The sequence below is a fragment of the Pelmatolapia mariae genome, linkage group LG20 (assembly GCF_036321145.2).
Source record: "Pelmatolapia mariae isolate MD_Pm_ZW linkage group LG20, Pm_UMD_F_2, whole genome shotgun sequence".
Classification (NCBI taxonomy): Eukaryota; Metazoa; Chordata; class Actinopteri; order Cichliformes; family Cichlidae; genus Pelmatolapia; species Pelmatolapia mariae.
In genome coordinates, this window is record NC_086244.1 from 4,057,427 (window position 1) to 4,074,409 (window position 16,983).

Consider the following 16,983-nt stretch of genomic DNA (forward strand, 5'->3'; position numbering starts at 1 on the left):
GTGTACACTTATGTCTGCATCTTTATTTTGTTAAATACAAACAAATATAGTAGAAGTGCTGACATGTGTCTGGCCAGAAAGAGAGGACCAAATTGTTTATTTGGTAGTTCAATGAAAGGCTTCAATTAGTTAAGAGCGTTCACGTCTACAGGGTTTTTTTGTTATACAATATTGGAAATTGCGCCCTGAAAACAAACCACTACATTATAGGAAATATTTGTGAGTGTTTTCTTGTTTGTTTGTTTGTTTGTTTATACTACTTGAACACTGAAGTGACCCTCCAATGAGATATGGTGCCAGCAGTGGCCCGCGGCTGATTTTAGTTTGAGACTCTGCTTTAAAGGAATTTGAATCCTGGTGCCGAGGGAGGGGCCTTCCATATCTTGTGGAGTGGGAGGGGTACAGACTGGAGGAGCATTCTTGGATTCCCCAGGCTGCCACCTTGTATAAAGTGATGCCTACAGACTTCCATTGTGAGCATGTGCGGCTTCCAGGAGGCTCCCATTCAGGGTGGAAGGGTTGGGGAGGTGGGGTGCACTGCTATGGTCCCCTAGTTCTCTCTAAGCATTTTGCCACATTCTGCCTCTTTTTCTTTTCACTCTCTGTTGTTTGTTTTGGTGTCAGTGTTCATGCAAGTACTCTGCCTGGGTTCCCGCCCTGCACACCTGAGGAACATCACCCACCTAGTGCTGACGAGCTATAGCTGCGACTACAACTTACCACTAATGAGGTAGGTCAACGATCCAGCAAGGAATGCTGGATCGTTGACCTACCTCATTAGTGTCTTTCCTGGTGTCTCTTCCCTGGTGTATAGTGAGAGAGTGTTCCTACGTCTGAGAGAGAGCTTTTATTGTGAACTGGATGTGTGAACCTTCCTTCTATGTCCCCGGAGCCTTTGGATAACAATCCCAAGACAATATGTCTTGTGCTTTTTGGATTAAGTGACTGTAAAATAAATCCGTTGAAGTTTTAAGTTTTCACACATGGTTGCAGTGCTATACCGATAGAAAGTGTGGTTGGTTTGTCTGAAAGAACTAACTGTGGAAACTGTTGTACCAAGTGTGAAATAAATAAATAAATACATGAAATGAAATGAAAGAAGACGCAACTCCCATGTCTCGAGTCCTGCCAGCTCCATTGGATGTGACTAAAAGTTTTACATTTACAACAAGAAAGAGCAGGTGAGATGGCTAATATTTTTCAGTTCAATTCAACTGTTTTATTTATATAATATGAAATCACAACAACAGTTGCTTCAGAGCACCATGTTGTAAGGTAAAGACCCTATAATAATCAAGACAAAATGGGAGTTCGCCTTGTAATCGGAAGGTTACCGGTTCGAGCCCCGGCTCGGACAGTCTCGGTCGTTGTGTCCTTGGGCAAGACACTTCACCCGTTGCCTACTGGTGGTGGTCAGAGGGCCCGGTGGCGCCAGTGTCCGGCAGCCTCGCCTCTGTCAGTGCGCCTCAGGGTGGCTGTGGCTACAACGTAGCTTGCCATCACCAGTGTGTGAATGTGTGTGTGAATGGGTGAATGACTGGATATGTAAAGCGCTTTGGGGTCCTTAGGGACCAGAAAGGCGCTATATAAATACAGGCCATTTACCATTTTCAAAGTGGGGCATTTATGTCCAGCACATCCCACATACTAGATCGTTAATCCACCACTGTTCCTTCCTTGGACCATTATAGGTATGTGGTGAGTTTCCTGCTGCAGGTGCAATGGACGCACCTGCATGGCATCTACAAACCACGCCCCGCCACAAGGTATATAGTGACCACTGCAGACTGGGAGCTACAGGAGAGACAGTTTTGGAGATGCTCTGACGCAGTCACCTAGCCATCACAACTTCGCCCTTGACAAATTTGCTCAAATCCTTACACTTTACAACATTTGCAGCAATATTTATCACTTACTTTTATCACTTACTTGTAAACAGTACTGTCTCGGACGCAGTGGGCAGCAGTCAGCAGCCAGCGGTCACTCAGCACAGAGGCTCCACACATGTGTCCTAGCCCCTTGAAGTGGAGGCTCACCTGCCAGGGCCACTCACCCACATTAGCTCCCTGACCTCCCACAATACGAGTGCTACTGTACAAACTCGTACCGCAATCTGAAAGTAAACACAGATCTTAATACTCAAGTAACTAGAAAAATCACACTGCAACCAATTGTGGGTGAGTGTGTGGTAAACGTACCACAGTTAGCCTCGTCAGAGCCGTCCTCACAGTCCTGCTCTCCATCACACTCTGGGTTCAGTTTACTGATGCAGAGTCCATTACTGCAGTGGAAGGTGAATGCTGAGCACACCACTGAAGCTAAATGACAGCAGACACACATGACATTAGTCTCTCAGAAAAATCTAATACAAAGGAATCTTTTAGGTCAAAATATCAATTAAAATGTTTTTTTCATGAAATCCATTCTTAATTTTTAGTATCTCCAAATCATTTATATTAGCTTTAGTTTTGTCATTCTTCACATTCATCAGAGCAGTGTTTCCCAACCACTGCTCTGGTGTTATTTATTTAAAATTATTTAATTTCAATTAATTGGCCCAAAAAATACAATTTAATGATTACAGCAAATAATAAAATCATTGTTGGGCATCTGTGCTTTCAATGCAGTGACCGGTAGAGTAATTACTCTTTCATGTCAGTAGGTGGCAGTTGCAAGACATACAACAAAGATGAATAAATATTTGAAAGGAAAAATTGCAGACTCCAAACTGGGCCCTGGGCAACATTCGAGTCCAGAGGAGCCGAGTATGAGTGGTGGTCAGAAGAGAGCAAAAAACGGTGAGCTCGAGGAAATACAGCAAAAGTTATCTTTCGTTTGGATTTACTTTCACTAGAGATCCAACTGCACCAACTCTGTTATGTTTGTGTGGGGAAAAGCTCTCAAACAGTGCCATGGTCCTAAGCAAGGTTAAACACCATCTGCACACAAAGCATCCCTCACTTCAAAACAAGAACGCAGACTATTTTGTTTGCCTGCGTGAACATGCTGAGAAACAGGTAACTTTAATGAGAAAAAACACAAAGGTGTCTGAAAGTGCTCTCAAAGCTCTCAGATAGCACTTGTGTTATCTGAGAGCTCTCAGATAACACAAGTGCCAGACTTTCGATGACATGTCTGCAGACATTGAAAGTGTGGTTTTGGAGAAGATACGCATCGGTGGGAAGTTTACTGTGTAACTTGATGAGTCTGCGGACATTAGTGGACATATCCAACTGGCCAATGTGCGTTTTGTGGATGGAGAGTCCATCAGAGAAAACTTTCTATTTTGCAAGGCACTGCCAGAAAAAGCAACAGGAAAGGAAATGGGTGGGAAAACTGCACGAGTGTCTGCACTAATGGACCAGCAGAGATGGTCGGGCGCACCAAAGGTTTCGTTAGCAGAGTGACGTCGATACACCCAGATGTTATTGTTACGCACTGATTTCTGCACCGCGAGGCGCTCGTTGCCAAGACTTTACCAGCAAACATGCTGGATGATGTCGTGCACATGGTAAACTTCGTCAAGACAAGACCCCTGAAAAGCCGCATATTTGCACCTCTATGTGAGGAAATGGGAGCGGAGCATGAAGCCTTATTGCTCCACACAGAGGTCCGATGGTTGTCACGCGGCAAAGTACTGACCCGTGTGTATGAGCTGCTGGCTTACATGGCAGATATATTTCAGCATTTAAATTAACTGAACACACGAATGCAAGGCTGAAATGACATTGCTCACAAGTACAGATAAAATAAATGGATTCAATTCAAAGGTGCACCTCTGGCAACAACATCTGGAATATGGCAACCTTGGCATGTTCCTACTCACTCAGAAATGGCAAGGCGATATCAAAACTGCCACACTGTATGAAATAATAGGTAAACACCTGAAAAAGCCTGAGGAAAAGTTGTCCATTAATTTCCCCTCAGTCTCCCCTGAATGCCTTGACTGGGTAAGGGACCCATATCAGCAGCAGTTTTTGGAAAGGATATGACTTTGCAGGAGCAGGAAGAACTAACTGAACTGAGACAAGACCGTGTTTTAAAGCTCAGCTTTGCTGATCTATCTTTGGACAGTTTTTGGTTGACTGCTGCCAAGGAGTTCCCCATTCTGACATATCTATGTGAGCTATGCTTTACAAGCATGGCTGCTGTAAAAACAGAGTGTCATCTTTGTGTTCTTTTAAACAGGCCCAGGTTTCACACTGAGCGATTTCATCGCTGTTGTCACCACAATCGTCCCAGCCATTACACTTGCCATTATATGTACTGTATTAGGCTAAAATGTGTCATCTTGGAACAGGTTTGGTTGGTGGTGAGCCGTGGGATTTTTTTCATCTATAAAATGTGCCGTGACTCAAAAAAGGTTGAAAAACACTGCATCAGACACCCGTCTTTTCCATGACAGATGCAGATCCTGTTTTTGCATGGATATTGCCCATTTTCCAACAAAGCAAAAGCAAAACTATTTTGAAAGTGTTTTTTTCTATCAGACCTTTGATCCAAAGCTCCTTTGGAAAAAAAAGCCTATTTCATTACAATGCCACAGCTCAGGCTGGTCTCATTTCCAGAAAGCTCTGAGTACATGTGGAAGTTAATAAACCACAACAAAAATTTCTGGCACAACTTCACGTGCTTCCAAGGTGCGTGGAGAGGATGAAAAAAATCACAATGCAGGGACTCCAGCAACACTTAAAGGGAAGAGGAACAACTTTATTGACTGACCAACGCGTTTCGGCTTTTAAGACAGGTGGAGATTATGTCTCCTCCCCCCTGTCTTCATCATTAATGATCTAGTCCAGTATTTACTTGGGCGTGACTTACCCAATTAACCAATACCAACCTGTTATATGTCAGCTGGTTTATCTATGAAGATATGATTGGTTAATTTTATTTTATTTTTCTGTTTCCTGCCTTTTATGTAAGCAAACTTCTACTATGTGTTACTTTGACCCTGATGAAGGCCAGAAGCCAAAACGTGTTGGTCAGTCAATAAAGTTGTTCCTCTTCCCTTTAAGTGTTGCTGGAGTCCCCGCATTGCATACATGTGGAAGTTAAAGTGAAATCAGTCATTTCTTGCAGTAAATATTAGGTGCTAACTTTTTAAACGTTAGACAAAGAGATGTTTGATGAACTCACTGCAGTTGATTTCATCACTGTTGTCACCACAATCGTCCCAGCTATCACATTGAGAAGTATTGCTGATGCACCTGTTATTGTTGCACTGAAATTTTCCAGGACAAGCTGATAGGACAAACACAAAATCAGTTCATCTATTTACCTGGTTCAGAAAATGTGTTAGTCTTACAAGTAATCATTTTTTTAATTATCTTATGATCATTTGGGTTGAAGTATTCATCAGTGACATGTAGATCAAGTAAATCAAGTTTTTGTTTTCTGTTCTCATGCTGACCTCCCATAAGGAGCCCAGTATGAGTAGGTCTCTTTTTTCCCTCCTCCACTTGCCCATTTTATTGTACATTTCATTGTTTTTTTCCAAATTACCACCTGTCTCCAACCTGTCTTTCCTGTCTTCTTGCATGTAACAAATAAAAAGCTTGATTGATTAAACTTCACAAAAAGAGAAGTTTGATGAACTCACTGCAATTGATTTCATCGCTGTTGTCACCACAATCGTCCCAGCCATTACACTGAGAAGTATTGCTGACGCACTTGTTGTTGTTGCACTGGAACTTTCCTGTACAAGCTGAAAAAACAAACAAAAAATCTGTTTATCTGTTTACTTGTTTCAAAAAATGTGTTAGTCTTTCGTGTAATCACTTATTTAAAAAAGAAAAAAAAATCATCTTAGCGATCATTTGGGTTGAAGTCGTTACTCATCAGTGAAACCCTGGTTGACACGTAGAATGAGTTAAACTAAGTGTTGATTATGTTGTTTGTTGCTTTTGATGGTGACCATTATAGTTTACATATATCTCAATAAGTACAAATCAGAATAGTTTCAATTCCTGCTGGTCTTGATACAGTTTTCTTTATCTGTGTTGTCGACATAGAGATCCAACCCATGACACAGGCATTATTTTGGTTTATATGGACCTTTTTTATATTGTATCTTAGAAGTATCCCACCCTAAGTAGACACTCCAATGGGTGGGATAGCAAAGAATGGACCTAGATAGACTGAGTGTGACTGCTTAAACAATTTCTAGTTGAGATTTAATCCACATTTGCTGCTAAACCTTCTTTTTAGACTTCACAAAAAGAGATGTTTGATGGACTCACTGCAGTTGATTTCATCGCTGTTGTCACCACAATCGTCCCAGCCGTCACACTGAGAAGTCTTGCTGATGCACCTGCTATTGTTGCACTGGAACATTCCTGTACAAGCTGAAAAGACAAACAAAAAATCAGTTTATTTATTTACCTGGTTCAGAAAATCCGTTATGGGCGACCATGGCTCAGGGGATTGGGAAGCGCATCTGTAACTGGAAGGTTGCCAGTTCGATCCCCGGGCTCTCTGTTCTGGCCGTTGTGTCCTTAGGCAAGACAATTTACCCTAACACCTACTGGTGTTGGCCAGAGGGGCCGATATGGCAGCCTTGCTTCTGTCAGTCTGCCCCAGGGCAGCTGTGCTTACAACTGTAGCTTGCCTCCACCAGTGTGAGAGTGAATGAATAGTGGAATTGTAAAGTGCTTTGGGTGCCTTGAAAAGCGCTATATAAATGCAATCAATTATTATTATTACTCTTTCATGTAAACATTCATTTTAAAAAGAAAAAAAATCATCTTAGCGATCATTTCAGTTGAAGTCAGTACTCATCAGTGAAACCCTGGTTGACACGTAGAACAAGTCAAACTTAGTGGTTAAACTTAAGATAAGATAAGATAAGATAACCTTTATTAGTCCCCACACGTGGGAAATTTGTTTTGTCACAGCAGGAAGTGGACAGTGCAAAAGTTATGAAGCAAAAATTAGTAGTCATTATGTTGTTTGTTGCGTTTGATGGTGACTGTAGATGCATATTTATCTCAGTAAAAAACAAATCCACATTTGGTGCTAAACCTTCTTTAATTCTTATTAGACGTTAGATAAAGAGACGTTTGATGGACTCACTGCAGTTGATTTCATCGCTGTTGTCACCACAATCGTCCCAGCCGTCACATTGAGAAGTATTGCTGATGCACTTGTTATTGTTGCACTTGAATCTTCCCGGGCAAGCTGATAACACAAACACAAAATCGGTTGATCTATTTACCTGTTTCAGAAAATGTGTTAGTTTTACAGATAATCATTTATTAAAAAATAAAGAAAAGAAGAAGAAAAGAAAAAATGCTCTTAGCGATCAGTTGGTTTGAAGTCGGTACACAGTGAAACCCTGGTTGACACATAGAATGAGTCAAAAGAAGTTTAACTTAACGGTCACCATGTTGTTGGCTGCTTTTGATGGTGACCATTTTTCTATACATACATATTTATCTCTAGGAGTAGGTTTCAATAATCGATTTTCCAATTCAAATCGATTTTAGCTTGAATAAAGCGATGTCGATTCATTAAATCCTGAATCGACTTTTATATATAAATGTATTTTGCCAGAAACGCCAGAATCTCAGGTTAAAGCTCACAAAAGTATTTCAACAAACACCAAACAGATAAAACAGCAAACGAGAGCAGATACATGGACTACCACACAAAGACGTAAACACAGAGTGGACCCGACACATCAGAATCTGTGAGATGTCGGCTTTCTCACCCGACGGCACGTACACAGACACTCCGTCAGTGCTGAAAGCCGACAGCTCACAGATTCTGATGCTGCAGGTTTTGTCACTCTCTGACCAATGTTCCCTCTAATTTTTCATGTGTCTGAGCGAACACACAAACTCCCTGAGCGATCCCGTGGACCACTGTGAGCGACATCAGACGTGTGCACTGTGGTCACGCCAGCATCTAATCCATCCAAGTTACATGGTTTATTACAATAATCAAATTACAGCATTTACATTTATGTTAGACTACTTTTAATTAACTCCTTTAGCCCACTTACAATGAAAATTTAAAAAATCTTGTTCATGACCTGTGTAGTATGTTAACACTATTGGAAGTAAAAATAACTTTAACTCCAATTTTGAAAACACAACTTTTTATTTTTTTTCTTCATAAAGCTCTGACTTGTATTATGAGTATGAGTCTGTGGTCTGGGAGAGAGTCCTGTAACTCTGTCTGCAAAATACAGTATATAATGACCAATGCTGGGCAATTAATTATATAGTTACTACTTCAAAAAAGTAACTCAGTTTGGCAAACAACAAAGTTTTTTGCAGCTATTTATTTTTTTAAATGCAGCCAAGGCGTTTTTAAATAAACATTTCAAACTATTTACAGAACAATCAGCTGTTCTGCATCAAATCTGATGCCACACAAATTATTTGTGCCACTCCAAAAAAATAATTTCTGTCCACTATGAGATAAAGGAGAACAACAGCCTGATACCTGCAGGCCTGACAACAGGAGATGTATCACTCCTGTAACACCTGTAACATTCAGCAGCCGCCTCAATGTTCTGACACACACAACAAAACTACTGACTACACTACACACTAACTACACAAGATTTGCGCTAAACGTCGCAAATCTCTCACATCTCAAAGCAGCGCCGTCACTCCTAAAACTTCCCCCCGTTTCTTAACAACTAGATCCCACGTTGCCATATCATTTTTTGATTGGTCGACACGGTACTTTTTTCGACCAATAGGAAAGGGTGGGGGTTGGTTTTGTTTTTGCTCACAGGCGGAGAGTGCTTTCGAGCGTTTTCCTTATAAAACGCCGTTTTTACCGTTTCTTCCCGCAGTAAATATAAACAACGATAGTATTCAGGAAGAAAACCAAACATTGCATATTTTTTTTAATCACAACTCTGGTTTTACGTGGCCCATCAACACAATTTAAAAACTGGTATAAAGTCCACACTTTTTCCATCAGTTGTTCCGTCTGTCCTGCTCACATCTCCAATGGTTGTACACGTTGTCATTAATGTGGCTTCACTCCACATCAGCCACGCCGCTTTGCTAGCTAAAAGACTAGCTGCGTGTATACGAATGTGAATCACATTATTGGCTGAACTATAGGATAAGGTGGCATCGTTCTAATCCCATACGGGAGCAGCCAGTCACTTACTGACTAACACTGCAAAACAGAATTGTTAAAGTTTTAATTTTAATTTCAATTCAGGTTAGATTTTTTTTGTGCGCAATGCAGATTTTCTGTGCGCAGAGACCGTGCCAGCAGTGCGCAATTGCGAACGTGCGCAGCTTAGAGGGAACATTGTCTCTGACCAAAATTCACTGAACCAGCAGCAAAAGAAGATCAAAACTACACTTCATGTATGATAAACATTGTCACTAATTCCCTTACTTTTGCTGTTTTGCTTCCACCACGATAAAATCACACTTCCTGCACTAAAGAACAGTTTTCCATCTCAAATCTCTGTTTTCTGCATTATTTTCTCATTACACACCAGCCTACCGTTGTGTTCAGTGCTGTTGGCCTCTGTTTTGTTTTGTTTTTTTTGTTTTTTTTTTCAAAATTGACCTCCAGCAAGAAAGCCTAATTTCTGCTGTTCAATACTGAAGAAATTTAAACTTTTTAGAAAATATGCAAAACACTTAGCTGTGTCTCAAATAAAACCTCTGTAACTTTGCCCTGCTTCACTTCAGCAGCATCAGGTGATGTTCATGTGTTGGTTCATGGTTTTCTTTAGTTTTGATCTACTGAAGAATATTTTTAAGGTTATCTACTAGGGCTGCCACGATTAGTCGACTAGTCACGATTACGTCGACTATCAAAATCGTCGACGACTGATTTAATAGTCGACGCATCGTTTGAAGCTTTGTAAGAACACAAAAGACGCAGGAATAAGTAGTAGGATTTAAGAGTGTAATTACGGACTGAAACAGAAGATGGCAGCACTGCATGTACAAGGATGCCAGCTGCCGTTAAACCCCGAAGAAGAAGAAGTAGCTCTGTCCCAGAATTCATAGCGCAGCCCAGCTCAGTTTCCAACAATGGCGGCAGCTAGTTAGTTTTAATATTACTCTTATTATTCTTTCTGGGTCACAAAATAAACGTTTAACATATTTTCAGGCGAGAATGTAACTGTGTAAACCTCAAATATCTGCTCAGTTTATCAAGACACCACATATTTTCAAAAGCGCTCCGACGTTTTCGGAGACGTCTGTTAACCACTAGCTCGATAGCTAGAGCCGGGGGAAAGGCTCACTAGAGCCCGTGAGAACATAAGTCACTTAGATAACTTAAAAATGTTATTGTTTGGCCTTTTTTTAGTATTTTATTTGTTCCTGAGTAAATCGGTTTGCCTGAGATTAAAGTTATAGTTTTTACACAGCTGAATAAATGTCAAGCAGACAACTGATTATCAGAAGTGTGAGATGCTCGAGAATATACTCCGGTGTCCTGTTATATTTTAGATAGCAAGGAGTTTATTAAACTTAACCGAAACAATCTGCAAATTTCATTAAAATTGAATAAACTATCATCTTGTCTTTAGTTAGCACATACCTTAAACACTTAAAGCTGTAAGCTAATGATAGTTATATAAGAGCAGATGCATGCTGGTGCAATAAGCTGTACGTTTTACGTCCAATGGATGCATGACCTGATTAGTCGACTAATCGCAAAAATAATCGGTGACTAGTCGACTATCAAAATAATCGTTTGTGGCAGCCCTGTTATCTACGATAAAAAGCCAGGCCAGGAAAATCCCCTTCATGTTTTTCTGTGTTTTATTCTCAGTTAATTTCACACAAAGGCATGTGTTCTGATGCTTACACCTCTGATGAAGTCTCACAAGTTTCAGTACTGATAAATGATGACTGTCTAAGGCTAAATTGAATCAAATCAAATCTGTGATTGAACTGAATCGGGACCTTGTGAATTGGAATCGAATCAATTATAGAAATCGGTGACGATACCCAGGCCTATTTATCTCAGTAAAAAACAAATCCACATTTGGTGCTAAACCTTCTTTAACTCTTTTTAGACTTTAGACAATGAGATGTTTGTTGAACTCACTGCAGTTGATTTCATCGCTGTTGTCACCACAATCGTCCCAGCCGTCACACTGAGAAGTCTTGCTGATGCACAGGCTATTGTTGCACTGGAACATTCCTGTACAAGCTGAAAAGACTAACAAAAAAGCAGTTCATCTATTTATCTGGTTCAGAAAATGCCTTCGTCTTTCAGGTAATAGTTTATTTAACGAATAAAATCTTAGCTATCATTTGGTTAAAGTCAGTACTCATCAGTGTAACCCAGTTGACATGTAGAACAAGTCAAATGGAGTCAAACCTAGTAGTCATTATGTTGTTGCTTTTGATGGTGACCCTTATACTATGCATATATATTTCACTCAGTAAGTACAAAGCAGAACAGTTTCAATTTCTGCTGGTCTTTATACAGTTTACTTTATCTGTGTTGTTGCCATTGTCATCCAACCCGTGACACAGGCATATTTTTGGTTTATATGGACCTTTTTCCACCCCAAGCAGACACTGTGATGAGTGTGATAGTCAAGAATGTACTTAGATAGACTGAATGCGACTGCCAGTTCTTCTGAGACCGTTTCTAGTTGAGATTTAATCCACATTTGGTGCTAAACCAATTGTGAACTCGTTTTAGACTTCACAAAAAGAAATGTCTGATGAACTCACTGCAGCTGATTTCATCGCTGTTGTCACCACAATCGTCCCAGCCGTCACACTGAAAACTCTTGATGACGCACTTGTTGTTGTTGCACTGGAACTTTCCCGGACAAGCTGATGAGACAAACAATAGATAAATCGGTTTATCTATTTACTTGTTTCAAAAAATGTGTTAGTCTTTCGTGTAATCACGTATTTACAGCAGAAAAAAAATCATCATTTGGGTTGAAGTCAGTACTCCTCAATGAAACCCTGGTTGACACATAGAATGAGTCAAACTTAGTGGTCATTTTGTTGTTTGTTGGCTGCTTTTGATGGTGACCGTTGTACTATACATATATTTTTTTCTCAGTAAGTACAAAGGAGAACAGTTTCAATTTCTGCAGGTCTCACTTCAGTTTTTCTTCATCTGTGTTGTCGCCATTGTCATCCAACCCATGGCACAGGCATATTTTTAGTTAATACTGACCTTTTTTATATTGTATCTTAGATGTATCGCACATTAAGCAGACACTGCAATGAGTGGGATAACGAAGAATGAACTGAACTGAATGAAAAAGAATGTACTTAAATAGACTGAGTGTGGCTGCTAGCTTTTTGAAGACCACTTCACGTCTAAACATTCTTTTTAAAAAAAAAAAAAAAATCATCTTAGCGATCATTTGGGTTGAAGTCAGTACTCATCAGTGAAACCCTGGTTGACACGTAGAACAAGTCAAACTTAGTGGTTAAACTTAGTAGTCATTATGTTGTTTGTTGCATTTGATGGTGACTGTAGATGCATATTTATCTCAGTAAAAAACAAATCCACATTTGGTGCTAAACCTTCTTTAATTCTTATTAGACGTTAGATAAAGAGACGTTTGATGGACTCACTGCAGTTGATTTCATCGCTGTTGTCACCACAATCGTCCCAGCCGTCACATTGAGAAGTATTGCTGATGCACTTGTTATTGTTGCACTTGAATCTTCCCGGGCAAGCTGATAACACAAACACAAAATCGGTTGATCTATTTACCTGTTTCAGAAAATGTGTTAGTTTTACAGATAATCATTTATTAAAAAATAAATAAAAGAAGAAGAAAAGAAAAAATGTTCTTAGCGATCAGTTGGTTTGAAGTCAGTACACAGTGAAACCCTGGTTGACACATAGAATGAGTCAAAAGAAGTTTAACTTAACGGTCACCATGTTGTTGGCTGCTTTTGATGGTGACCATTGTTCTATACATACATATTTATCTCTAGGAGTAGGTTTCAATAATCGATTTTCCAATTCAAATCGATTTTAGCTTGAATAAAGCGATGTCGATTCATTAAATCCTGAATGGACTTTTATATATAAATGTATTTTGCCAGAAACGCCAGAATCTCAGGTTAAAGCTCACAAAAGTATTTCAACAAACACCAAACAGATAAAACAGCAAACGAGAGCAGATACATGGACTACCACACAAAGACGTAAACACAGAGTGGACCCGACACATCAGAATCTGTGAGATGTCGGCTTTCTCACCCGACGGCACGTACACAGACACTCCGTCAGTGCTGAAAGCCGACAGCTCACAGATTCTGATGCTGCAGGTTTTGTCACTCTCTGACCAAAATCCACTGAACCAGCAGCAAAAGAAGATCAAAACTACACTTCCTGTATGATAAACATTGTCACTAATTCCCTTACTTTTGCTGTTTTGCTTCCACCACGATAAAATCACACTTCCTGCACAGCTCTTGCTCTCTCTCAGTGTACTTAAAGAACAGTTGTCCATCTCAAATCTCTGTTTTCTGCATTATTTTCTTATTACACACCAGCCTACCGTTGTGTTCAGTGCTGTTGGCCTCTGTTTTGTTTTGTTTTTTTTGTTTTTTTGTTTTTCAAAATTGACCTCCAGCAAGAAAGCCTAATTTCTGCTGTTCAATACTGAAGAAATTTAAACTTTTTAGAAAATATGCAAAACACTTAGCTGTGTCTCAAATAAATCCTCTGTAACTTTGCTCTGCTTCACTTCAGCAGCATCAGGTGATGTTCATGTGTTGGTTCATGGTTTTCTTTAGTTTTGATCTACTGCAGAATATTTTTAATGTTATCTACTATAAAAAGCCAGGCCAGGAAAAACTCCTTCATGTTTTTCTGTGTTTTATTCTCAGTTAATTTCACACAAAGGCATGTGTTCTGATGCTTACACCTCTGATGAAGTCTCACAAGTTTCAGTGCTGATAAATGATGACTGTCTAAGGCTAAATTGAATGTAATCAAGTCTGTGATTGAATTGAATCGGGACCTTGTGAATTGGAATCGAATCAATTATAGAAATCGGTGACGATACCCAGGCCTATTTATCTCAGTAAAAAACAAATCCGCATTTGGTGCTAAACCTTCTTTAACTCTTTTTAGACTTTAGACAATGAGATGTTTGTTGAACTCACTGCAGTTGATTTCATCGCTGTTGTCACCACAATCGTCCCAGCCGTCACACTGAGAAGTCTTGCTGATGCACAGGCTATTGTTGCACTGGAACATTCCTGTACAAGCTGAAAAGACTAACAAAAAAGCGGTTCATCTATTTATCTGGTTCAGAAAATGCCTTCGTCTTTCAGGTAGTCATTTATTTAACGAATAAAATCTTAGCGATCATTTGGTTGAAGTCAGTACTCATCAGTGTAACCCAGTTGACATGTAGAACAAGTCAAATGGAGTCAAACCTAGTAGTCATTATGTTGTTGCTTTTGATGGTGACCCTTATACTATGCATATATATTTCACTCAGTAAGTACAAAGCAGAATAGTTTCAATTTCTGCTGGTCTTTATACAGTTTACTTTATCTGTGTTGTTGCCATTGTCATCCAACCCGTGACACAGGCATATTTTTGGTTTATATGGACCTTTTTCCACCCCAAGCAGACACTGTGATGAGTGTGATAGTCAAGAATGTACTTAGATAGACTGAATGCGACTGCCAGTTCTTCTGAGACCGTTTCTAGTTGAGATTTAATCCACATTTGGTGCTAAACCAATTGTGAACTCGTTTTAGACTTCACAAAAAGAAATGTCTGATGAACTCACTGCAGCTGATTTCATCGCTGTTGTCACCACAATCGTCCCAGCCGTCACACTGAAAACTCTTGATGACGCACTTGTTGTTGTTGCACTGGAACTTTCCCGGACAAGCTGATGAGACAATCAGTGAAATCAGTGAAACCCTGGTTGACACGTAGAACAAGTCAAACTTAGTGGTTAAACTTAGTAGTCATTATGTTGTTTGTTGCGTTTGATGGTGACCGTAGATGCATATTTATCTCAGTAAAAAACAAATCCACATTTGGTGCTAAACCTTCTTTAATTCTTATTAGACGTTAGATAAAGAGATGTTTGATGGACTCACTGCAGCTGATTTCATCACTGTTGTCACCACAATCGTCCCAGCCGTCACACTGAAAACTCTTGATGACGCACTTGTTGTTGTTGCACTGGAACTTTCCCGGACAAGCTGATGAGACAAACAATAGATAAATCGGTTTATCTATTTACTTGTTTCAAAAAATGTGTTAGTCTTTCGTGTAATCACGTATTTACAGCAGAAAAAAAATCATCATTTGGGTTGAAGTCAGTACTCCTCAATGAAACCCTGGTTGACACATAGAATGAGTCAAACTTAGTGGTCATTTTGTTGTTTGTTGGCTGCTTTTGATGGTGACCGTTGTACTATACATATATTTTTTTCTCAGTAAGTACAAAGGAGAACAGTTTCAATTTCTGCAGGTCTCACTTCAGTTTTTCTTCATCTGTGTTGTCGCCATTGTCATCCAACCCATGGCACAGGCATATTTTTAGTTAATACTGACTTTTTTATATTGTATCTTAGATGTATCGCACATTAAGCAGACACTGCAATGAGTGGGATAACGAAGAATGAACTGAACTGAATGAAAAAGAATGTACTTAAATAGACTGAGTGTGGCTGCTAGCTTTTTGAAGACCACTTCACGTCTAAACATTCTTTTTAAAAAAAAAAAAAAAATCATCTTAGCGATCATTTGGGTTGAAGTCAGTACTCATCAGTGAAACCCTGGTTGACACGTAGAACAAGTCAAACTTAGTGGTTAAACTTAGTAGTCATTATGTTGTTTGTTGCATTTGATGGTGACCGTAGATGCATATTTATCTCAGTAAAAAACAAATCCACATTTGGTGCTAAACCTTCTTTAATTCTTATTAGACGTTAGATAAAGAGACGTTTGATGGACTCACTGCAGTTGATTTCATCGCTGTTGTCACCACAATCGTCCCAGCCGTCACATTGAGAAGTATTGCTCACGCACTTGTTATTGTTGCACTTGAATCTTCCCGGGCAAGCTGATAACACAAACACAAAATCGGTTTATCTATTTACCTGTTTCAGAAAATGCGTTAGTTTTACAGATAATCATTTAGTCTTTCGTGTAATCACGAAAGACTAAATGTTTTTTTCTCAGTAAGTACAAAGGAGAACAGTTTCAATTTCTGCAGGTCTCACTACAGTTTTCTTCATCTGTGTTGTCGCCATTGTCATCCAACCCATGGCACAGGCAGATTTTTAGTTAATACTGACCTTTTTTATATTGTATCTTAGATGTATCGCACATTAAGCAGACACTGCAATGAGTGGGAAAACGAAGAATGAACTGAACTGAATGAAAAAGAATGTACTTAAATAGACTGAGTGTGGCTGCTAGCTTTTTGAAGACCACTTCTAGCTGTGATTAAATTCACATTTGGTGTTAAACCTTCTTAGTCTTCACAGAAAATGTTTGATGGACTCACTGCAGTTGATCTCATCACTGTTGTCTCCACAATTGTCCCAACCATCACATTGAAAACTCTTGCTGACGCACTTGTTATTGTTGCACTGGAATCTTCCTGGACAAGCTAATAAGACAAAAGCATCTATTTACCTGGTTTCTACCTACTTTAGAAATTGCTGCAGTCCTTCAGGGAAACATTTTTTTTTTAAAGAAAAAAATATCTTAGCAATCAGTTGGGTTGAAGTCCGCAATGAAATGCTGGGTGACACCTAAGAGGAGTTTGAGTTAAACTTAATGGTCAGCATGGTGCTTGTTGATTTTGTTGAGGATCATTATATAGCATTACAGCACAAGGTGAGCAGACTGGACATGTAGACTGTAGAGATATTGCGCAAATGCAAGAAGGTTACAAATCATCCTCTTATGGCCTCTGAGAGTGGACTCATCTCTGTGCTTGTCCTTCTAGACCTTAGATCAGTGTTTGATACAAATGAATATCTGCTTTTCTCTGGTCTCTGGAGCTTGGAA

General features: G+C 39.6%; 1 protein-coding gene across 1 annotated transcript in view; it reads right to left on the bottom strand.

Annotated features, from left to right (window-relative positions):
* Window positions 1-16,983, bottom strand: part of LOC134618346 (suppressor of tumorigenicity 14 protein-like) — a 28,796-nt gene that overhangs the window by 5,430 nt on the left and 6,383 nt on the right. The window contains exons 5-12 of the mRNA XM_065469629.1: window positions 15,923-16,027; window positions 15,057-15,161; window positions 14,738-14,842; window positions 12,552-12,656; window positions 11,685-11,789; window positions 7,057-7,176; window positions 2,199-2,312; window positions 1,930-2,113 (exon numbers count right to left, since the gene is read on the bottom strand). Of these exons, the coding sequence (XP_065325701.1) occupies window positions 1,930-2,113; window positions 2,199-2,312; window positions 7,057-7,176; window positions 11,685-11,789; window positions 12,552-12,656; window positions 14,738-14,842; window positions 15,057-15,161; window positions 15,923-16,027 (943 nt within the window). The remainder of the gene's footprint in view (window positions 1-1,929; window positions 2,114-2,198; window positions 2,313-7,056; window positions 7,177-11,684; window positions 11,790-12,551; window positions 12,657-14,737; window positions 14,843-15,056; window positions 15,162-15,922; window positions 16,028-16,983) is intronic.